The following is a 23,566-nucleotide window of genomic DNA, read 5'->3' on the forward strand; positions in this document are numbered from 1 at the left end:
GTGTATTGTAAGCACTCAGATGTTAGCTGTTAAATAAAAGTGGAATTCGTAAAACAAATTACTAAGAAGTGTTCTTAGGGGCGCCTGGGAGGCTCAGTCGGTCAAGTGTCTGCCTTCGGCTCAGGTCATGATCTTGGGGTCCTGGAGTCGAGCCCAGTGTCGGGCTCCCTGCTCGGCGGGCACCTGCTTCTCCCTCTCCCTTTGGCCCTCCCCTCGTTCTCTGTCTCTCTCTCAAGTAAATCTTTAAAAAAGTGTTCTTAAATAATGTGATTCATGAAATTCTTTTAAGATATCTGTGTAGTTGCTTTGTGTATTATAAGTAAAATCCATGTTAAAAATTAGGTAAATCTGCATTGGGATTAAAAAAAATAGTGTAATGGCTTTGTTGCATAGATGCTGGTGGGAAGAGGGGTGGACACAGGCAGGGGTCCGTGTCTCCTCCTTGGGCCTGAGCAGCCCCGTCCTTCCCCTGGGTCCGCAGCAGACTTCTGAGGCCCAGGGAAAGCAAATAGTAAACACTCCGTGTGTCTTCTTACCTGTGACTCCTTTAGGTGCCTTTACGTAGAGCGTACCCTGGGAGGAGTGAAAGTTTCTCCATCCTCCAGGATCTTGCCTTGCCTTTGTTTGCAGCGTGAGGTGCTGATGCACTTGTGGGTCCACGGCCTCGCGTCGGTGGGAGGGTTCTCCCTGCCCTTGAGGAATTGAAAGAAGGTATGAAATCACTTTAGAAACTTGTCCTTTTTGCTTGATTGAGGGTCCACCGTGGTTATGGGCTGAATTGCGCCTCCCAAATCCATATGTTGAAGTCCTGATCTCCCTAGTACCTCAGAGTGTGACTGCCGTTCTAGATAAGGCCTTTAAAGAGTTAACTGAGGCAAAATGAGGTCCTCTGAGCCCAAATGTGAGAGGACTGGTGTCTTCCTGAGAAGAGCACAGGTCCCAGACACACCCAGCGGGAGGAGCCTGTGAAGGTGCCATCGGGCCATCAGCAAGCCGGGCTGAGAAGCCTCAGAAGAAACCGTGTCTTCCAGCATCTGGTCTCCGGACTTGCAGCCACCAGAGACGGTGAGAAACTAAATTCCCGCTGCTTGAGTCATGGCGGCCCTAATAGCCAGTACCAGGTGCTGGTGGCTTTAAGCACGTAGCCCACATCCTTTGAGCAACTACAAAGTAAAATTCGAACATGGGTCTACCGACTCCTTAGCTTGTGCTTTTTGGACAAACTGTTCTCGTAAGCTGTGTTAATATTTTTAAAAATTGCATGGGCTGTTACCCAGCATAAGAACCCTAATTATTTGAATTTCATTTATTTGAAAGTTTACCTTACTTGGCTTTGTTCAGCTAGTTGGTTTTCATAATGTGTAAGAACTAACGTGTTTTTTTTTTTTTTTTTTTGCATTCAGTGAAAATACTGCATGGAATAGAAGTAAACAGTGACATATTTTATCCCCTTGCTGAATCGTCTGCCTAGATCAGAGAATAGGGTTTTAGTCTCTCTTACGCTCCTCATAATGAGAATCTGTCGTAACAGGTATTCGTGGTGTTGAACCAGTAGGCGAATGTCAGATGCTCCTTTAGGTGTATTTATTGTGTTCCTTGGATGCGTGTTACCTTGTTTTGTAAATGTGCAGATGTAGGCTCAGTGACCTGATGCAGATTGCTGGAGAGCTAGCTGGTGGTCTATGAATAGTATGGTTGAACCTCGAACACACAGGTGTGAACTGTGGGGCCACTGTAAGCGGATTTTTAAAGTAAATATATTGGACAATTTTTTTGAGATTTGCGATCTGAAAAAACTCACAAACTGTAGTTTAGAAATACCCCCCCAAAAAAGAAAAGGGTGTTATTTTAGCAATACAGTGTAGGATACATAAAATCATGTGTTAACTGTTGCTGGTAAGGCTATTGGTCAGTAGGAGGCTACAGTTGAGTTTTGGGGGAGTGTGAAGTTATGGGCTGACTTTGGGCTGCACGAAGGTAAGTGATTGGCGGGTCAGCTGTGTGTGGTCAAGATGAAAGGGAGTCTGAAGTACTTCTTAAAATTTTCATCTCTTGTTCAACTACACCTTCAGGTTTTTTTTTTTTTACTTACGTTTGAAAATAATATATGGCTCTTAATTCTTTACCTTGATATAAATGGGAATTGTGTAGTCAGTCATTTGTTAGGTCTCTTGCTTCTGCCTAGGGGTTCCCCACACTCTCTCTAAAGAGAGCCAAGTCCCGGAGCTGAGCAGGGCGCTTTCCTGTCCACACCAGCCGCCCAGGCCCTTTACTTGTTGACCCCCATCCTGTAAGTCAGAGGACAACTGGCTGTCAACTCTGCAGACAGATGGACATTGTTTTCAGAAGTGTTCTTCTATATGGAAGAAACCTACTAATGCATAGTAGCAACTCTTAAACGTCTTGGTCTCAAGAGTTTCTTTACAGCCCTAAATATTCCTGAGGACCCCAAAGAGCTTGTATTCACATGGGTTGTATCTACTGATACTTACTTACCGAGGTAGAAATTATAGCAGATTTTTAAAATACTTAAGAATTCATTTAAAAAAGACACATTCCTTTAAAAAAAAGCAATGGCAGTACATGTTAATGTAGTCCTTCTCAAGAAAAATAACGATGTAGAAAATTTAGAAGAATGGCATTGCTATACATTTTAGCAAAGCTCTGATGTCTGGCTTAATAGAAGACAGCTGGATTCTTATATCTGCTTCTGCATCTAATCTTTTGTAATATGTTGGCTTTGGTTCCAGTATATGAAGAAAATTCAGCTTCTCAGAAGTATGTATTTAGAAAAGGAAGGAGAATTTTTCAGGTAATTGGATATTCTTTTTGATGTTACACTGAAACTTTTGAAAGGTATTTTGAGTGTGGAGTCTAAAATGTCAATGGTCTTAAAAAAATTTAAGTTTAAATTAAATTTTAAAAACTTACTAATTTATACATTTTTTAAGAGCTATTTTAGGTTCACAGCAAAATTGAACAGAAGGTACAGAGTTCCTGGGACACCTGGGTGGCTCAATTAAGTGTCCAACTCTTGATTTCGGCTCAGGTCATGGTCTCAGGTTTGTGAGATTGTAATATACAGAAGAGTTTCACGGCCTTAAAATTCCGTCCCTTCTGTTCATCCCTTCCTCCCCACTAACCCCTAGCAACCACTAATCCTTTAACTGTTAAGTGATCTTACTATTTTTTTTTTTTTTTTAAGATTTTTTTATTTATTTGACAGAGAGTGAACACAAGCAGGGGGAGTGGGAGACAGAGGGAGAAGCAGGCTCCCTGCCGAGCAGGGAGCCCGATGCGGGACTCGATCCCAGGACCCTGGGATCATGACCTGAGCCGAAGGCAGATGCTTAGCGACTGAGCCACCCAGGCGATCTTACTGTTTTCTCTTACACAGTTGGCCCTTTGAACAACACGAGGGTTAGGGGCACCAGTCCCCCAACACAGGTGAAAATCTGTGTATAATTATTGACTCCCCCCAAACTTAACTACTAATAGTGTACTGTTGACTGGAGCCTTACTGATAAACAGTTGATTAATACATATTTTGTATGTTCTGTATATTATGTGCTGTATTCTTAAAGAATACTAGAGCAACGTTTTAATTAAAAAACTAAGGAAATACATTTACAATACTGTACTATATTGCTAGTGTACATTTATATAATCATTGAAAAAAAACCCATATTCTAAGTAGACCAGTGACGATCAAACCCGTGTTAAGGGTTAAATGCATTAAGATTCCTTGGTGAGTCTAGCACTTTGACTGGTTCTTTTACCCATGATGCATTAGTCATTTGGAAAATACCCCTTTACTGAATTGTGCAGCAGATACATTTCATTGCTCATTATCAAAAAATCACAGCTGTGACTCTCCCCATTGGTATTGTCAGGGCAAGTCTAAGGATCAGGAGGCTCTCAAGTTTTGTAAAATGTTAATGTTAGCTTAAAAATTGGATTTTTCTCATTAGCTACACCCACGGTTGGTTTTGCTCACAGTCACCTTGAGAAATTGACGGCCGCTTACATGTGTGCCAGTATTTTTCTGTCCGGCTTTTAAGTACCCGTGCTTTGCTGTTCAGCTGGCTGGTCACGCAGCTGCTTTTCCATAACCCCGTTCGGTCTGAAGCGGGACTTAGAAGTGCCTCCCTTTCTGTCCTGTAATATGAAAGCGACGGGCGCTTGAGGGTCAGGTGTGATGGAAGCCTTGGGCCACGTCTTCATCCTCTGCTTCTCGGGGGGCGGTGTCTGTGTTTTTACCGAGTTGGGGCAGGGATGGCCGTGGCTGCTGGTGCACGTGACCCCTGACACGGACCCCGGCCGGCCAACGGCCGAGATCGCGCTGCGGGATCGGCACATGAGTGAGAGTTGTCAGAGCCCCCACAGGGTCTGGGGCCCTCGGACCCCGCAGATCCCGTGAGCGGTAACGGCCAGTCCTGCTCTTCACAGATTAATCCTGGAAGAACTGGGCTGGGAGGGGAACAGGTGTTCTCCTCCGTGGTGTTTCTTCCATCACATTCTCTTGGTGCAGCTGTCCAGTCTCGGTGCTTTCGGGGGGAGCCTTGGGTAGTTGAGCCCTGTCTTCCTGTTCTGGCTCTGTGGGAGCCAGGGTGCCTGCGGTTTGTCGTTCTGCGACGTGCTTGGGTTTTCAGTATTTTCAGTCACTGATGATAAAGGCTTCCTTCTGGGATTTGGTGTTCGGAAGCTCCCACCTCTGTTGTCGTCCAAAGTCTTTATCAGGAACGACGGAGACATTTTCATCTCCCCGTGTTGACTACTTGCGTCCCTTATGGGTCCTGAACGTGGGTCAAACAGGTGTTATCTTTGGGCCCACAAACCCGCAGTGGACTATACTGTCTAGTTGCTGTGTTGGGATACGTGGGTTAGCTGAGCAGAAATGGGAAGAGACCATGACAACAATTCATATTTTTGCTAGGCCCTGTGATCTTTCCGGTGATAACGGCGTCCAGACAGGTTTCAAGCCGTGAGTCCTTGGAGCTTTTCATCCTCGCAGTTCTGGTCACACCTTGTCGGCCACGTGGCGGCGCAGCCCAGTGTGTAAGGGGAGAGGAGCCGGGGTTTCCTCTAAGTAAGAAGGCTTTGGCCAGCCCTTTATTGCTCTGCTCCTCAGCTTTTCTCTGAGGGTCAGTTTCTGCCCCTCCTGTTGGTCACAAGGTGAAGGGGGATCGAATGTGGGTCCGCACCTGGGAGCTCTTCTCTCAGCAGGCTCTGCTAACGGCAGGGCAGTGGTCCATCCGGAAGCGTAAACGCAGTCCTAGCGTTGCATTCCTCCCAGTGGTGGGGCTGCTGTTGTGTTTTAAAGGCCAGGTAGAGGGCGCCTGGGCGGCTCAGATGGTTGGGCGTCTGCCTTTGGCTTGGGTCATGATCCCGGGGTCCTGGGATCGAGTTCCGCATCAGGCTCCCTGCTCCTTGGGAGCCTGCTTCTCCCTCTGCCTCTCTCTCTCTCTCTCTCTCTCTCTGTCTCTCATGAATAAATAAATAAAATCTTTAAAAAATGTTTAAAGGCCAGGTAGAATTGGAATAGACACTTGAGAAAGACGCAATCAGGATCAGCATATAAAGTAAAATGTTGAAATCCTCAGTTGCTTCCCACAAGGACTTGGAATCTCTCCAGTGGGAATCCCTGTTAATTTACGTTAATGTACGGTCTTCTGTATTGTACGTGTGCGTGTGTGTGGATACAAATGTTCCAGCTACTTTGTCACTAGACTAGGCCTCGAAGGTCTTTATTTCCAAGTCAGTAGGTAAATACCCAATGATTTTTCTGTAAAAACAGAAATCATGATAGCAGTTTCAAGGTTACAAGGAAACTAAGGATTTTTCTCTGTCCTTACTGGGTATAACACTTCACATGATTACACGCACAATTGTGTTCCCACCAGAATTCACTATCTCTTGAGGAAGCTTTTCCAATTTGAGGCTATTGTGATTGCTAGAGTAATTCATATTCTAGCATAATTTGGAGTAATTGGGGTACGTTTTACAGACACTGAAGGTGAAAACGCATAAGGGCAGGTATGGGGATGAGTGATGGGTTTGGAAGGGAACAGAGGTGCAAAAGAGTAAGCATTGTGAGAATAGGAGAGGTCTTATAAATTATGTTGCTGCAGCTGTGTACATACGGGATATTGAGGCTCTGCAAAGTCAACTTTAATCCAAACATAAGAGAAGTTCAGGTAAGTGCTATGGGAACTTCTTCAAATAATGTTAAAGTAGTAATAAAGTAGTTATTTTTGTTTTTAATTCATAGTTAACATACAACGTAGTATTAGTTTCAGGAGTAGAATTTAGTGATTCAACACTTCCATCCATCACCCGGTGCTCATCACGACAGGTGCCCTCCTTCATCCCCAGCACCTGTTTCCCCACCCCCCACCCCTCTCCCCGCTGGTCACCATCAGTGTGTTCTCGGAGTCTGTTTCTTGGTTTGCCTCTCAGTTTCTTTTCTTTTTTCCCTTCGCTCATTTGTTTCCTAAATTCCACATGTGAGTGAAATCATATGATACTTGTCTTTCTCCAACTGACTTATTTCACTTAGCATAATACTCTTTAGTTCCATCCATGTCATTGCCAGTGGCAAGTTCATTCTTTATTATAGCTAATATTCTATTGTATATATACCACATCTTTATCCATCAGTCGATGGACACTTGGGCTCTTTCCATAATTTAGCTATTGTTGATAATGCTGCTATAAGCATTGGGCTACGTGTGCCCCTTTGAATCAGCATTTTTGTATCCTTTGTGTAAACACTTAATAGTGCAATTGCTGGATCCCAAAAAAATACTGTTTTCCAGAGTGGCTGCACCAGCTTGCATTCCCACCAACGGTGTAGGAGGGTTCCCCTTTCTCCGCATCCTCACCAACACTTATTTCTTGTGTTGTTAATTTTAGCCACTCTGACGGGTGTGAGGTGGTAGCTCATTGAGGTTTTGATTTGGATTTCCCTGATGCCGAGCGATGTTGAGCACTTTTTCATGTGTCTGTTGGCCATTTGGATGTCTTCTTTGGAAAAATGTCTGTTCATGTCTTCTGCCCATTTCTTGATTGGATTATTTGTTCTTTGGGTGTTGAGTTTGATAAATTCTTTATAGATTTTGGATACTAGCCCTCTATCTGATATGTCATTTGCAAATATTTTCTCCCATTCTGTCGGTTGTCTTTTGGTTTTGTGGACTGTATCCTTTGCTGTGCAAAAGCTTTTTATCTTGATGAAATCCCAATAGTTCATTTTTGCCCTGGCTTCCCTTGCCTTTGGCAATGTTTCTAGGAAGAAGTTGCTGCGGCTGAAGTTGAAGAGGTTGCTGCCTCTGTTCTTCTCTAGGATTTTGATGGATTTCTGTCTCACATTTAGGTCTTTCATCCTTTTTGAGTCTATTTTTGTGTGTGGTGTAAGGAAATGGTCCAGATTCATTCTTCTGCATGTGGCTGTCCAATTTTCCCAACACCATTTGTTGAAGAGACTGTCTTTTTTCCATTGGACATTCTTTCCTGCTTTGACGAAGATGAGTTGACCATAGAGTTGAGGGTCCATTTCTGGGCTCTGTTCTGGTCCATCGATCTATGTGTCTACAACTGGGTATATTGAGGATTAAATAGGATTAGAGTATGCTGAGTTGGAGAACAGAGGTATTAGGAAGTATTTTCTAGGCAGAGGAAGAACTATGAAGAAAGACAAATGCATGAAGCAGTTTTGGAAAACGAAGGTAAATAATGGGAAACGAGGTTGGAAAGGTAGGGTTGGCCCCGGGTTTCAGAGGACTACAAATTATGGGCTTCGTTAGTGCAAACTGTACCGTCCACAGGGTGCCTTTCCACTTGTATCTTCAGTGTCTTTCACCAATATTTGGTGGTTTTCAGGGTAGAGATCTTTCAGTTCTTTGATTACATTTAGTCCTAAGTATTTTGTTTTTGATGCTGTTGTAAATGGGATCGTCTTTATTTTTCAGATACTTTGTTATCAGTACATAGAAATACTGCTGCTCTTGGAATGTTGGCTTTTGTCCCCTGCAGCTTTACTGAGTAGATCCATTAGCTCTAACAGGTTTTGGTGGCGTCTCTAAGATTTTGTTTATGAAAACATGTCGTGTGCAAATAAGGACTGTTGTGGCTACGGCTTCTCGTGCTGTGTGTTGTGCTTATACCCCGCCTCCCTCCTGACCCTGACCTACGACTGAGGACTGCTGGCGGCCCGTCCTACGGGGACTTCCCTGTATGGAAGGATACTCCTTCCATATGTAAGGTTTTATCATGAACAGATGTTGAATTTTGTCAGCTGCTTTTCTGTGTCTAGAAGAACCCAAACCGTGTGCTTGCAGTCTGTTACTGCTGGGTAGCACACGGATCTGTTTGCACATGTCAGACCAACCCTGCATCCCAGGGATGAGTGATCCTGTCAATGGGCTGAATTCTGTTGGGTGAAAAAAATGCATTTATATTCACGAGGGATTTACCTTCAAGTTTTCTGGTTTGTCCTTTTTTGGCTTTGGTATTAGGGTGATGCTGGCTTTTAAAAATCAGTTTTGGGCGGGGGCCCTGGCTGCCTCAGTCAGTAGGGCCTGTGACTCCTGAGCTCATGATGTCATTAGTTCAAGCCCATGTCAGGCATAGAGCACTTTTAAAAAAGAGTTTGGGAGTGTTCCCTCCTCTGTTTTTGGGAAGAATTTGGGAAGGATTAGCATTAATTCTTTGGTTAAATTTACCAGTGAAACCATCTGGTGCTGGGCTTTTCTTTATGGGGAGATTTTTGATTACTGATTCAGTCTCCTTACTCCTAACTGGTCTGTCGAGAGTTTCTACTTGTGGATTCGGTCTTGGTAGAGCTCTTCTCAGCTGTGGCCGGGCTGTGGTGGCCACACTGTGGCTCAGCCCCCCTGCCTGGGCAGGGATAGACCAGGCTCCAGGGCCGGTGAGGTTCTTCCGAGGACCAAAACAGGGCAGAGCTGCAGCGGGTCCCAGTGGGGACAGCACCCCCCCCCCCCCCCCCCCCGCTTCTGCAGGTGGGACATCTCTCTGCCCTCTCCAGACCAAGTGATGCCTGTCGCGAGCCCCCTGCTTCGGTCTCGGGTCCCCAGTGGTCGAGGCCACACCGGGGGACACCCTCCGTCTTGCTGTGCGGGTCTGTCCATTGTTGAGGTACTTGTAGCTGATGTGTATTTCTAACATGAATGTACCTGTTTTTATAATTCTTTCTACCCAACAGAAAAACGTTGCTGTTCCAGAAAACCACCAGGTAGGAGTGTTGGAACATGGATTCAGGAGGTCTGGGGTGGTGCTGACGAATTTCTGCTTCTACCAAGTTTCCAGGTGATACTGTGCGTCCAGCCAGCCACACCTCACACCTAAAGTATGCCTCTTTAGTTGGGGCTTTTCATTTCTCTCGAGTTTGAGGAAATGAAGCAAAACCACACACATAAAACTCTTAGATGGAGAACAAAATTTTATTCTAAAAATAGATCTCAGTAACAATGGAATACCAAAAGCTGGTCATTATAATAAAAAAAAGAAATTTGCTTTAAAAGTGTTTCTCCTGAAAAATACAAAATTCTTACTAATATATTGCCCACTCATTTATCTGTATGGGAAATCCTGTTTTGGATCATCTAAAGTCCTAGACTGGATTCTAAGAGCTCTTCAAGTAATACATTCTCAAGGAATGCAAACAGAAGCGAGTATCTGCTGAAGTAAACATAATTAGGACATGAATTACAGGCTTAGGAAATGTGCGCCCTGGGGGAGCAGTGGTTCGTGCCCCCACTTCCGCGTTTCTGTGCGGGGGCGGGAAGGAACGAAGATCCAGCTTCCAGACAGAGAAGGCAGTTTTTAGACCCAAAGCATAGGCAGCTGGAAAGGGGTTTAAAGACATTTCTTCCACGTGCTGCAGAAACAGGCCTGGCTTCAAGGTTCTGACGGGAGTAAAGCCAGCAAGAGACGGAAGAAGTTCAGTTTAAAGGCCCCCATCATAAGACAGAAGCATATACCTGTAGCATAAGTGTATTTTGCAAAGACATAAAAGCAGTTCGAGACCAGGCAGGTGCATTGTAGGTTACTAAGCAGCCCACCTCTCTGCAAACTGGGGGCCCACCGTGCGCCTCAGACCTGCCCTGTCACCCGCTCTTCACCTCAGTGGGCCCTAGTGCACAGTGAGTAGAAATGATACTTTTATATAAAAATTCTTGGCATTCTCTGAAAATGAAAAGCTGATCACAGGTTACACTTAAGTCCTATTCAATGTAGAGCAGTGTCATTAGGACATCTAATATAGTATTTCTATATTGGCTGGTCATTTAGTAGGACTAAATACTTTTTTTTTTTTGCCAAACTTGACCCTGAGTTTTGGCTGCTGTAGTATCAACTATAAGCCAAACCCTCAGACCGATGTTGATGGACACGGGTGTCCCTCGAACACCGTGCTGTTACCGTAAGACAGCCGAGTCCCCTCCACGGGACACAAGGGGCCGGAAAGTTTGTTTTAAAAACTTAAGAATTTAATCCCAATACAAAGATTTCTTTAGTATAAAAATGCAGCATTGGCCTCCTGCAGGCGGAGGCCGTCCTCCCTGGGCTGAGGGACAGAGCCCTACAGGTTGTCTGGAAATCGCAGAAGGGGGCGTAAGGTAGGTAGGCTGACACTGCGTCATACAGGATCCTAGCTACTGAAAGAAGCTCTACACCTCTTAAAAATATTCCCTAAACATAAAATTAACTGTTGCATATGAAATAAAGCAATTTCCAGTAGTCTCGCAGTAGCAAAAAACCTAACTCCATCTTTAAAACTTTGTTCAACATTGCAGTTTACTGAAATTACAGAGGCAAAAATACTTAGCTGAATTGCCATTGAAAGCTCAAAAGAGGTTGTAACAAGAACCCAGGCTCTCTAGCAGGACCTGAAGGCAGTGCCTTTTGTTTCTGAACCCAGTACTCAGCTGTACAAGCTGTGTGACGGTCCCAAGGCCCGTATCTGTGGGCTCAGAGGGCACTGCGCCCTTCAGGGAGGAGGCCTTCCAGTTACTCCCCCGTGTGACCAGTGCCACACAGAAGGGGCGGACTTGTCTTACTAGGTGTTTTTTAACATTAACTATATGCTTCAAATACTCATTTAAAAAACCCAAACCAAACCCTTTTTACCTTTAGTAACAGTGAGGAATCTACATGTTTCTATAGTACATTATATGCATGGCCTGTGTATTCAAGAATAACTAAAGTTAATTGATAGGGTTGTTATCAATCTTCTTTCCATGGGTCCTTGGGTTTCCTTAAATGATGGCATCATGTTCATCACTGTAATAGAACAAAAGTTAAAATTGTTAAAATTACTTTGTTTTGTATTTGCATCAAAACGGTTTTTTTTATCTAATTTTTAAGTAACTTAAAGCTCTAGGATCAACATTGTCCTTTATGTAAACTTTGTACGGCTAAGGATTCAAGCAGATTTACACTCAGACCTCTGCTCTAGCTATAGAATTTTATTATGTTAATCACCATATATTACATCATTAGTTTTTGATGTAGTGTTCCATGATTCATTGTTTGTGCATAACACCCAGTGCTCCACGCAGAACGTGCCCTCTTTAATACCCATCACCAGGCTAACCCATCCCCCCACCCCCCTCCCCTCTAGAATCCTCAGTTTGTTTTTCAGAGTCCATCGTCTCTCATGGTTCGTCTCCCCCTCTGACATACTCCCCTTTTCTTCCTCTCCTGTTATCTTCTTCTTTTTCTTTTTTCTTAAAATATGTTGCGTTATTTGTGTCAGAAGTACAGATCTGTGATTCAACAGTCTTGCACAATTCACAGCGCTCACCACAGCACATAACCTCCCCAATGTCTATCACCCAGCCACCCCGTCCCTCCCACCCCCCACCACTCCAGTAACACTCAGTTTGTTCCTGAGATTAAGAATTCCTCATATCAGTGAGGTCATATGATCTCTATTTCGCTCAGCATAATACCTTCTAAATCACCCACCCCAGCACCTACGATTCCTTGAGCATTTACTCCGCGTTAGGTGCAGTAGACTCCACCTGTATCTCATGTAATCAACTCCATCACTTCGTCGTCCCATTTCACCGAGGACTGGAAGCTAAGGCAGTGTGGGACTGTCCCCTGCTGTGTCCACACTGAGCACCAAGCCCATCCATAAACGCTGCGCTCCACTGGCCCAGCTGTTAACAGGTTAGTGCTCACTCCTAGATACGCAAGGCCTCAGTTTCCTTCATGGGACAAACAAAATACTGCACGGTGTAAGAACTTCCCAACATCGAACCAACTCCTGGCTTTTAAATGCACTAGGAAAAACGGCCGAATGAACTACAACACAATGCTTTTCCACCCCACAAACTGTAGCAAACGTCCTAACTTCAGATAGGTTAACATGGGGAAAAGTCAGAACAACGTGTAGACTCAGTACGGGATCCTCTCTGTGCCTGTGGAACAGACTCCCGGTGGGGTGAGTCTGCTGCTGCCGTGTCCCCTGTGCAAAAGGGGGTGCTCCTGGGCACTGCATGCATCCCCCGGGCAGCCGGACACGGCCATGCGCTCACAGAAGCTAAAATAACATGCTGCGTAGTCATGGCAATTTGAAATGAAAACATAACTTACCTGCTTCACTATTTTATAGCCTCCTTTACATCAATAAACATTGATGCTATGAAAAAAGTGGCACTGAATTCACTGATCAAAATGTACCTTCTGTTTAACTGGTGAAATTCACCAAAAACACGATAAATACTTCTAGAAACACAGAGGGATACCTAACAAGTTAACTCTAGTCTGTTTCCTTCGTGGGTTGATTAAAGAATGTTTCCAAATATGCTGGCAAAACACTTGAAAGTGAGTTTGTTAAAGCCTGGTGTTTTTTAGTTCGATGATAAATTTGAGAAATACTTTCATGTTCTGTTCCCTCCTGGAAACTCACAACAAGCACCAACATCTCCAAGTCTTAGAGAATTCTGTAGTAAAGTAAAACCTGTTTCACTTTGTTAAATCAGTTCCAGATCCATCTGATGTGTAAAGTTCGTGTGGGACACACACGTGTGTCCTCTGGAGAGTCATTCTGGGGAGTCTGTGCTATGTTAACAGTCAAAACAGTGAGTTGGCTCTTGTAATCCAGTAACGGTCAAAAAGCCCAAAAAGGACTCAGAAACAGAAGCTAGGAGATGAGCCCTCCAAGACCTACAGGCCTGTGGAAGGGGCGCACGTGGTCCCCCGAGGGGGCCTTGTTGGTAAGATGATGCCATCTGTTAACTCATTTATAACAAGTCATCAGAGAAAACGAGACTGCATTAGCATCTAAAACCATGTTTCTAGCAAGGATATACCTCCGTGCTGTGGACATCACCAGACATACTGGCCGCAGCTCCTGAGGCCTTAACAGGTGTTTGTTACGCTTACAGGCCTGAGTGAAAAGGTACAACGTGAGTAAATACAGCATTTTCATAGGCATGTGCATCCATTTGTGTTTGTAAGTAATGAACGATCTGCTTTGGGCACAGGATTAATGGGAATGTGATTCCTATACCTGGGGCCCTGTTGTGGCATTTTGTGGTGATATTTAAGGAAGTACAGAAATAACAAGTTCTGGCAAGTCAAAACTCACATGGTTCTGTACCGAATGCCTCTTCTCGAATAGTACGTTCTGCATCCGATGTAAAGAATCGACAGAACCCCCAGTGTTAACACGATACCGCCAAGAAAGCTGCCAATGTCAAATTTTGATCCTGGATTTCCTTTAGAATTAATAGTTGGTGTGACTGGAAGAAAACAAAACATTGGCTTCAGTTGTTTTTAAACAACATTATTATAAGCTGCCACTCTGAATTTCTAAGCAAGCCAAAAGCCTGCTTTGCGTTGGGTGATGGCTGGGTTCTGGGTCTCCCCAGCTGATCCAGCACTTCTCCCCCACCCCACCCCCACTCCTGCAGGTCTTCTTCCCGTGTGCCCCCCCCAGCTGCCCCCCCAGGGTTGCCGCCCCAGCATCTGAGGGTCTTTGTGCTGCTGAACCCCGACCTTCGACCACAGCCCCTGAGGCAGCACCATGTGGGGAATCTGTTTCCTCATTGGTCCTCATAAGAGTTGATGCCTTCACTACAGGCCTGGGCATCACAGCGGTGATCCTGCTGCTGGATCCAGTCTGAATGGTTCTAACTGAAAATTCTCCTTTTGAATAAATTGGGGACTTCAACTATTTTGACTTTATCACATCAAAAACCCTTGAGACATTACAGTTGATTTCAGAACATAAACTATAGGAAGAAAACTGGAGCGGAAGCCATAAAGCCTGCTGCTTGTGCTGATACGTGTAATCACAAGCTGACCTCTGAATACATATGGAAGGGTCAATGTTTAGGTTCTGAATTCGTGGTTTCCCAGGCATTTTATTTGAGACGAATGCAAAGTGTGAACAGTGCTGGCTGACCACAGGGCTTGCCCCGGACACCACGTGAAGAGCTCAATGGCAGAAATGAATGAGAACCATGTTAACTGCAATTGGGGTTTAGAAACCCAGGGGGCTGAGGCTGATGCTGCCTAGTTCTGCCGTGTGCCCAGGGACCTGGAGGTCCAGGCAGGACATGTTTTCAAACCACGTAATGACAGTTCCCTGCTAGGACACGTCCCCTACTGTCATCATGCGGCCTCATTAAGTCGGAAACACATTTTCCACAGGGACAAGTGCAGCAGGATCGATCCGCTGATGAATGCACTAGGACAGCCCATCCGCATTTCTACTTTTGTGGAACGGAACGACAATGGGAACGCGGCACGTGACACCCGTGTTCAGCACAAACAGCGCGGCTTTGATACGTACTCGTTACGGATGAAGAAGCGGACGTGGCCGAGCTGTTGCGGGCGGTGGTGCTCACTGTGGACGGCATCGTCTGGGTTGCGTTCTGTGAAACTGAGCTGCTGTTGGTCCTGTTTGCGGAGCCTGTGGGTGTTGTGATTTTAGCTGTTGCCGTGGACATCAAGGCCGTGACTGTCTCAGTCTTAGATGTGGAAGACTGTGGGTTCGTCGGCTGTCTCACAGTGCTGGTGGGATGGCTCGTATGGTTGGAGGTCACAGTGGTGACATTCTCTGCAAGAGGATCGAGAGACGTGAGCACTGGCGCAGAGGCTCGGGGAATCGGGACCCAGTCTCGGTGGCCTTCGTGGTTGGACACAGCAGCTCAGGACGCTGAGCCGGCCGATGCCAGCACTTTTACAACCACCCAGGATCTCAGATGGTAAATGACCCTGTGGGCTCCCCGCCGCGCTTCCACGAAGCTAGGAACTTGGGGAAGATAGGAATGAACCCAGAGAACCGCGTTCCTTCAAGACAAGGACCAAGTCTTAACCATCGCTAGGGGGACCTCCCACCACCGTCCTGCCCCAAGTGTCTGGCGAGCGGACGGACGGACGGATAGAGGAAGGGTTTTTCACGGCGTAGTTTCTGTGCCACCTCCTTCCCCGGAGCTTCGGACGAGTGAGCGCGTGTTGCCCCCCCCCGCGGGCCGGGCCCCGCTTCTCTGGGAGGGTCAAGGCTGCGTCCCACTGTGCGCTGGGACGCCACCTGCTGGTGAAGGTTTCCTAACTCCCCACACCCGGCCCAGCGCCTCCGTTCACACCTGATGTGCAGGTTTGCATGCAAAGGAGCAGGTACCGATCCTGTCACGACTCCCCGAAGAGCCTAAAGAGAAAACTCGCTTAGCCATGTGTGTACGTATCAGCCAGGCCGTGCCCGAAAGCCAGCTTGCTTCACGTGGTACCTGCTTCCTAACATCGCCACCTCACCCCTTTCCAGCCACGGGCGCCTTAGTCCCTGGAATCTAGTCGATGCTCTCTTTGCCCCTTTAACATGAATGCGCGGATTCCTGCATTTGTTTCTGCATCTCCAAGCGTCCTTGCAGGCTCACTGGTCCGCTCCGCTGCCCGCGTCGGCCCGGTTCACTCTGGCCGTCCAAGCACCGGCGTGGAGGGCGGGTGCCCGGGCCGGCCTGCCCCAGCAGCTCCATCCCGCACCCGCACTGCTTGCTTCCTATACCAACTCCCCATCTTCCAGTAATTTTGGACTTTTTCTTGACTTTTGGTACTTTTTTTTTTCTTCAGTTTAACTGTAAAGGCTGATTTTAATAGTGCTGCTTATTTGCCTATCAGATTTTACTATTCAAATTCCTTATATGTTTTCTCAACTTTGGGTCCCTACTGTGTGGTCTCACCCAGAGTATTACCTAGTTTTTAAAAAAGGCCAAAGGAATACCTTTGTACTATACAGACCAATAAATTATGAATGATAAAAACCTGAACTCACCTGACTGCTCTCTACAGAGAAAATACACTTTAGAAGGGAAATACTCCTCTTTGAGCTACAGCATGAATGCTATTGTAGTGAAACAGAGCAAAGGACCAGTATTTATGTCACATCTTCAGAATGATCTTTGCAGAGTAAAACAACACAACGCGCTTTTGGATGCAGCGCACATGCGAGCCCGTTCCCCTCTCTCGGCCAGAAGAAATTCCTAGAGCTATTGGACAGAGTCGCAGGGGTAGAAGTAGGGAGCTGCACTAGGTTTATCCAAATATGAAAATCCAACCAATGTGTTAGAGAAACAAGCAGCTCAACATTTCTACAAATTGACAAGAAAGGCAAGTAGGTTCTATATTAAACCATGTCACGACGTGTCGACACGTGAACTGTGATCCAGGGAAGCTCCCGAGGTCAGTGCTCACTCACGAACGCGACGCCCTTGCCTGGGATTCAAGTGCCCACTCGTCCGCGCCCCTCTGTGAACAACGCCATCCCTCCCGCCCCAGCCCTGACTCTGCCCGCACCCCAGCTGGGCCACGCCCACCAGCCTGGGAGACCCCCACCCGCCGCGCGGTGCAGGTAAGGGAGGCATGTGGGCAGGGAAGGGCGGTAGCAGGTACAGAGCTACAGAGCAAGTCACCAGGATGCACCACGTGGTGCAGTGAATGCGGTCAATGCCGCACCACATGTGAAGGCTGTGGAGAGTCAATCTTAGAGGTTGTCACCACAAGGAAGAAAAACCATCCCTGCATACGGCCCACACTGTCTACTGGACTCCTTGTGGTCCCCTCGCAGTATTCACAAATGTTGATGCGTGGCGGGTCCCTGAGACCAAGGGATGTCGTGTGTCAATTACATCTAAGAAAAGTACTAAAAACAAATCAAATCAAGCAGCACCTGTCAAGGCACCAAGAGGGCAGGTAGCGGGAGAGTGTCGGTGGCCATGTGTCCACTCCCACCTCTGCCCACGAAGGACAGAGATGCCCTGACGTCAAGCCCGGCTGCCCCAAGAGCGGGACTGGCAGCCCCTGCATTTGAGGAGATGGAGAGACTGGAAAGGACTCTAGCCTGACACGTCCTTCCCAAGGTGCCAGGGCTGGTGAAGTTTAAACGGCTGAACTGGGAGAAGACTTCACGCTGATGGCCAAGGTGCTTGTTCCCCATGAACCACATCAGGCTGCGCAGGAGACTGCTGCACAGGGTGGCCCTCCACGACTGCTTCAGGACAGAGTTCCGCACGACGGGGTGATAGCAACCAGCAGGGAGGCTGAAAGCGGGGGCCCAGGGTGTGTGGAGGGAGGGTCGGCGGGGGGACAGGGCCCCGCGGCAGGAACCACAGGTGCAGCTCTGCCCCATGCAGACGTCCTAGCCTTCGCCCAAACGCTCATGCCGTCAGGGTCACAATCAGCAGGAGTGGGGGGACAAAGGCAGAACACGGATGGAAGCCAACAACGCCCACTCCCCACTGCAAGCTGCCAATCCTGCAGCAGGCCCCGGCGGGCACAGGGGAGAAACCCTCAGCTTGGCTGACCGCAGAGGTTTAGTATTTCGGGGTTATTCTGGAAAGCAGCAGCACCCTATATAAGACTGTCAGTGAGCGGACATAAGGAGGCCCAAGCCTTCGGCTGGAGCAGCTATCGGTGCTCAGGTCAGCAAGGAACTGTGTCCTCTAACACTCATGCTGAAATCCTGATTCCCAGCACCTTACGATGTGACCTTAGTTTGGAGACAGGATCTTAACGAAGGGATGGAGTTAAAATGAGGTCATTAGGAGGGGCCTTATAAAGAGGGAAACGGGTAACAGGTGCCCTTGTTAGCTGGGGAATGCGTACACGCACACACGAGATGCCACGTGGGGTGAAAGCCAAGGGTGCCAGAGAGCCACCACCAACCACCATCACCAACCAGAGAGCCACCACCAACCACCATCACCAACCAGAGAGCCACCACCAACCACCATCACCAACCAGAGAGCCACCACCAACCACCATCACCAACCAGAGCCACCACCAACCACCATCACCAACCAGAGAGCCACCACCAACCACCATCACCAACCAGAGAGCCACCACCAACCACCATCACCAACCAGAGAGGCACCACCAACCACCATCACCAACCAGAGAGCCACCACCAACCACCATCACCAACCAGAGCCACCACCAACCACCATCACCAATCAGAGAGCCCCCCCAACCACCATCACCAACCAGAGAGCCACCACCAACCACCATCACCAACCAGAGAGGCACCACCACCCACCATCACCAACCAGAGAGCCACCACCAACCACCATCACCAACCAGAGAGGCACCACCACCCACCATCACCAACCAGAGAGCCACCACCAACCACCATCACCAACCAGAGAGGCACCACCACCCACCATCACCAACCAGAGAGCCACCACCACCAACGGCGCTGGGGCGCGCCGTCTCCCGCCCTCGGGGAAGCAGCCGGCGGGCAAACCCGGTGGTTTGAGCGGCCTAGACCGTGGCCCGCGTTAGGGCAGCGCCCGCAGACGGATGTGCTGAGGTTTGCGGGGCTGTCGTTTCTCGCGGGTGAGTGTCTGCGCCGCCCGCTGGTGCCCGTGCTGAGCTGGGTCCCGCCGGGCGGTGTTTCTCCAACCACGCGGATGAAACAGCATCCGGGGGTTTCCATCGACAGTCAGGGATCTCTTGACTTCGGGTTTCAGGTAAGTATGGGAGACGGAGTGGAGGGCCGCAGTGACGCACCCACGCACCTCCCCCCCCCAGCAGGGGCTGTGATCGGGGGAGGGAACAAGGTCCGGAAGGGACCTCAAGAGGAGTGAGGCTTCGTCCCGGCTATAAAAGTCCAGCAGGCCAGTCCTGGCCACGCATCAGGGCCCCGCCACGCATCAACATTTGTGAATACTGCGAGGGGGCCACAAGGAGTCCAGTGGGCAGTGTGGGCCGGCTATAAAAGTCCAGCAGCCCTGCACGGCTGGTCTGCTCAGGCTGAGACTCCGCTTCACCCAGAGCAGGGATGACTCCCTCTCCGGCCTCCTCGGGGAAACAGGACGGCGTCCGCAGGGTTCGGGGGAGGTCACGGGGCGGGGGCTGCGCTCGCAGCACTGTGCCTGCGCCATGGAAATGCTGATGGTTCACCCCTTCTTGGGATAAATGGATCTCCCCTCAAGAGCCACACCCGAGGTCCCCATGGGTGTCTGCAGGGCCACCCCACTGCCCTCGGAGCCCCATCAGAGGAAGAGCATGCTGCCTCTTCCTCGGTTCTTTGAGGCAATTACCCAAAAAGACCGAGAAGCCAGGCCCATTTCCATGACGCCAAGTCCACATAGGGACCTTGAGAGTCTGTTTATTCCTGTCCCGTTACCGCTCCGCTTTCCTTACGCCTGTAGCCTCAGGTCCAAAAACACCTAAGTGCCGTCTTCCCCCTTCAACCTAAAGATTTCGAGGTTAAGGGTGACAATTTCTTTTCATCAGGGCATCAAATACACACACTGGGGCTGAAATGCACAAGAGATTGTTAAAATCTCAGTTATTATTAAATATGGGATGGTAGGGTCTTTTCAGTCCTATTCCAGTTGTCGAACATACTGGGCTGCCGGAGACACGGCGTGAGCTTCTGGTGCGTGAGTTCTGAGCTGTGTGGGATTCTTAGCGCGACCTGCCGCCTGAGCAAATCACGGGATGACCGCAGGGGCGACCCCGGTGTGCGGCCCCGGGAGTATTCTGCACGCAGAGAACCTCTTTCCTCTATAAAGCAACAATGCACAGCAGTTTACTCCCAGGTGTATTACCGAGAAAGCAGAGGCCTTCCCTCCCTGCATAGACAGGAGACTCCTTCCAAAAATTCTGAATTCTAATGACCTGAGGACCAAAAATCCACAGAACTGAAAAATCTAGATTAAAACAGGATCTAAGAGGAAACTGGGCTTAAAAAAAAAAAAAAACAAAAAACTGTCATCATAAAGAAATTTTCAGTTTCTCTGAAAATCAAATATATTTTACAAGTTCCTAAGTTAAAATTCCAAAAGGGAAACCAACTGTATCCATCAACACAGAAACATAACTGGGGTGTTTTAAATAAGGTCTTGTGTATCCGTGATGGGCTGTTCGTCCCAGCGCCATGTGGAGAGCAGCTCAGCAGAGCCAGGAGCGCAATGTCCCCACTTTAGCCTGAGGCCTCGCCCATTCTGCTCCCGCTTAGTCACCCCGGCTAACGACAAAAAAGGCACGGATCACAGTCAAAGGGCATCCGCAAGAACAGTAATTTCCCTCTCTTCCTGCTCCATGGTACAGAACTCCCCAGCACACTCCGGCCCCACGCACCCCTGGCGCCCCGTGCCCCCAGCTGCTCCCCAGCACACTCCGGCCCCCTGCGCCCCCGGCTGTCCCCCATTATACTCCGGCTCCGCGTGCCTCTGGCCCCTGCACCCCCACTCCCCCACGTGACCCCGGCCCCTGCACCCCCGGCCCCCAGCTGCCCCCCAGCACACTCTGGCCCCCGTGTGCCCCCAGCCCCCTCACCCCTGCTCGCCCCCGCACCCCTGGCCCTGCACCAGCGTGCTCCCAGGCTCTGCACACACACAGACCATGCAATCCTTACCCGCAAGGAGCTCACAGTCCAGGCAAGATGCAAAGAACGCACTCACATTGGGACTTCCATTTCCTTCCCAGGCATCACCCTTTACACTGAACATCTGTTTTTCATTTCTCAGACCTCTTCATTGTGTTATTTTTTTAAATTTTTTATTGTTATGTTAACCACCATATCTTCATTGTGTTATTATTAAACAACAATTAATGTATCTTCATTTTTTAGAGAGAGCACGTATGGGGGCAGGGCAGAGGGAGAGAATATCAAGCAGATTCCCTGCTCAGCATGGAGCCCAATGCAGGACTCGATCCCAGGACCCTGAGATCGTGACCTGAGCCGAAATCAAGAGTCGGCCGCTTTTTGGACAGAACCACCTATGCGCTCCCCAAGTTACTGTATCGTATATTTTGTTTTTTCCAGTGGAAGTAGCTGGTTATCACCTGCACATACTCCTCTTGGATTTTCATTTTCCTCCACACAGTGCCAGCACAACTGCAGGTGAACGCCCGCACTTCTGGCCTGTGCGCTGACCTGTCCAGCACCCAGAGGGCAGATCCCGCCACGGCGCACCAGGCCCAGTCTCCCCAGCAGGTGCATCCGCTCGCCTTCCCCTCACATGCAGCTCATCTCTGTGCTTGGTTCCTGCTCCTTCCTGGGCCTGCTGTGCTCCCTCGGCCTAGTCCAGCTCTGCTCCCATCCAAGGCCCCGCTAGAGAGCATGCCCACCGGACATTAAATGCACAAACTAGGCCACCGACAAGATGCCAATTTATCAGACAGTAAGAAAGAAGCCCAGGAACCGTTTGTTTACAAGCAACGTATCTTTATACGAGACACAAGAAACTGGACCAGCATGGAGAGCGAAAGCGCAGAAGTTACCACAAACCAGTAACCAACCGGGGAACGGGCAGTGAGTAGTCCCAGCTCCACTTGGTGTCACAGCAGAGCCCGGCACCTCCTCCCACAGACTGAATCTGCAGGGACCCACAGAACAATGTCCTCTGGAAAACCGCCCCCAACTAGGTGAGCAACCCTACATGTGGAGCAAAGCAGAGAACACCCGCAAGGAAGCAAGCTTGCCATGAGCTCCCTCCCCCCAGCACAGTGACCCCCAGCCACAAGGGAACTCCCAACCTCTCCCTGAGACGCACATCGGGTACCCAAACCTGCACGCCTGCCCGGGAACCGAGCCCTCAGGCCCACCAGACCTACAGGGAACTGCAAGCGGCTCGTGTGCTCAGTGTTGCTCACCCCAGGGACAAGCACAGAGGCAGCCGAGTGACAGGTGCCCAGACTTTGTCAAAAAGGCTACCCTACTCATGTTCAAGTGCTGGCCTGAATGACAGGCATGGAATTTAACACACATCTGGGGGCCTGATGGGTCCTCTCTAGGGGTGGACAGGCTCTCTCCCTCTGCTGCACTCCAGCTCCCAGTATCTCAGGAGAGGAGCCTGCGCCCCCCCCCCCCAGCCCTGTGCTGGCCTGGTGGCCAGGGGGACGGCATTCCTGGGTCCCATGGCTGTAACGACTGGAAAGGCAGTTCTGGGCAGACTGCCACCCCAGGGCACTGCACGCAGAGCAGACTGAAACTCGCCTCGTCCTTCTGTGAAAGAGACCCGTTCCCTTGGGCTCGGGCACCCTCACACGCTCCGTCTGCCTCCCTCCAGGTCACTGACATCTAATGGGAAGGAGCTTGAACACTTGCCTAGCTGCTGCATTTTTGCAACTCTTGCCCAGTGGACACCTCCACATCGCCTGACTGGTGGCCAACAGGACTTCTGCATCAGTCCCCGTGTGTGCTGGCATGCTTCCAATGCCGGTGGCCGAGGATGTGGCTTACAGTCAGCCTGAGTCTAGGTGCCGGGACTGTCCCCTACAGTGACAGGGCTGGGCACAGCTCAGCTCCTGAGAGCCATTAGAAATGAGAGGGTGCTTAATAATCACAAAGTTTTGAAAGACAACCAAACTAGGGCAGTACTGAGTGATAAGGTTTATCTGCCACGTAAGGTCACCCCTTCAAGAATGAGAGGCGCCTGTTTCATCTAATGCACAGAAACTGACACAGTGTAAGGGGTAATGAAGAAATAGGAGTATATTCCAAATTAAACAACAAAACCTCAGAAAAAGTTCTTAATGAAATGGAGATAATTTACCTGATAAAGAGTTCAAAATAATGGTCAAAAAGATGCTCCCTGAACCTGGTAGAGGAACGAAGGAACACAGTGGGAACTTCAATGGAGAAAGAGAATGTAAGAAAGTGCCAAGGAGAAGCCACATTGCTGAAGAACACAGCAGCTGGTCTGAAAAATGCACCAGACGGGGCCCCCCAGCCAACCAGATTCTGCAGAAGAAAGTATCAGTAGAACTCACCCAGTCGGAGAAGCAAAAAGACAAAAGAATGAATAAAAGTGAAGAGAGCTTAAGGGACTCACGGGGCAACATCAAGCGAAGCAATGTTCACATTACAGGAGCCCCAGGAGAAAGAGAAAGAAAGGAGAAAATTTTAAAAAATCATGGCTGAAAACTTCCCTAACGTGGGGAAGAAAACAGACATCCAGGTCCAGGATGCACACAGAGTTCCAAATAAGAGGAAACCACAGAGATTCACACCAAGACACATTATAATTAAAACATGAAGCATTAGGGCGCCTGGGTGGCTCCGTCGTTAAGCATCTGCCTTCGG

At 48.7% G+C, this 23,566-nt stretch overlaps 1 protein-coding gene across 2 annotated transcripts in view; it reads right to left on the reverse strand.

Annotated features, from left to right (window-relative positions):
* Positions 1–9,440: 9,440 nt before the first annotated feature.
* Positions 9,441–23,566, reverse strand: part of TMEM123 (transmembrane protein 123) — a 58,794-nt gene continuing 44,668 nt past the window's right edge. For both annotated transcript variants that reach the window (XM_027581014.2, XM_027581013.2), the window contains 3 exons: positions 14,828–15,094; positions 13,619–13,772; positions 9,441–11,301 (listed from right to left, as the gene is read on the reverse strand). In XM_027581014.2, the coding sequence (XP_027436815.1) occupies positions 11,277–11,301; positions 13,619–13,772; positions 14,828–15,094 (446 nt within the window). In that variant the 3' untranslated portion in view covers positions 9,441–11,276. The remainder of the gene's footprint in view (positions 11,302–13,618; positions 13,773–14,827; positions 15,095–23,566) is intronic.

This window comes from Zalophus californianus, chromosome 11 (assembly GCF_009762305.2).
Source record: "Zalophus californianus isolate mZalCal1 chromosome 11, mZalCal1.pri.v2, whole genome shotgun sequence".
Lineage (NCBI taxonomy): Eukaryota > Metazoa > Chordata > Mammalia > Carnivora > Otariidae > Zalophus > Zalophus californianus.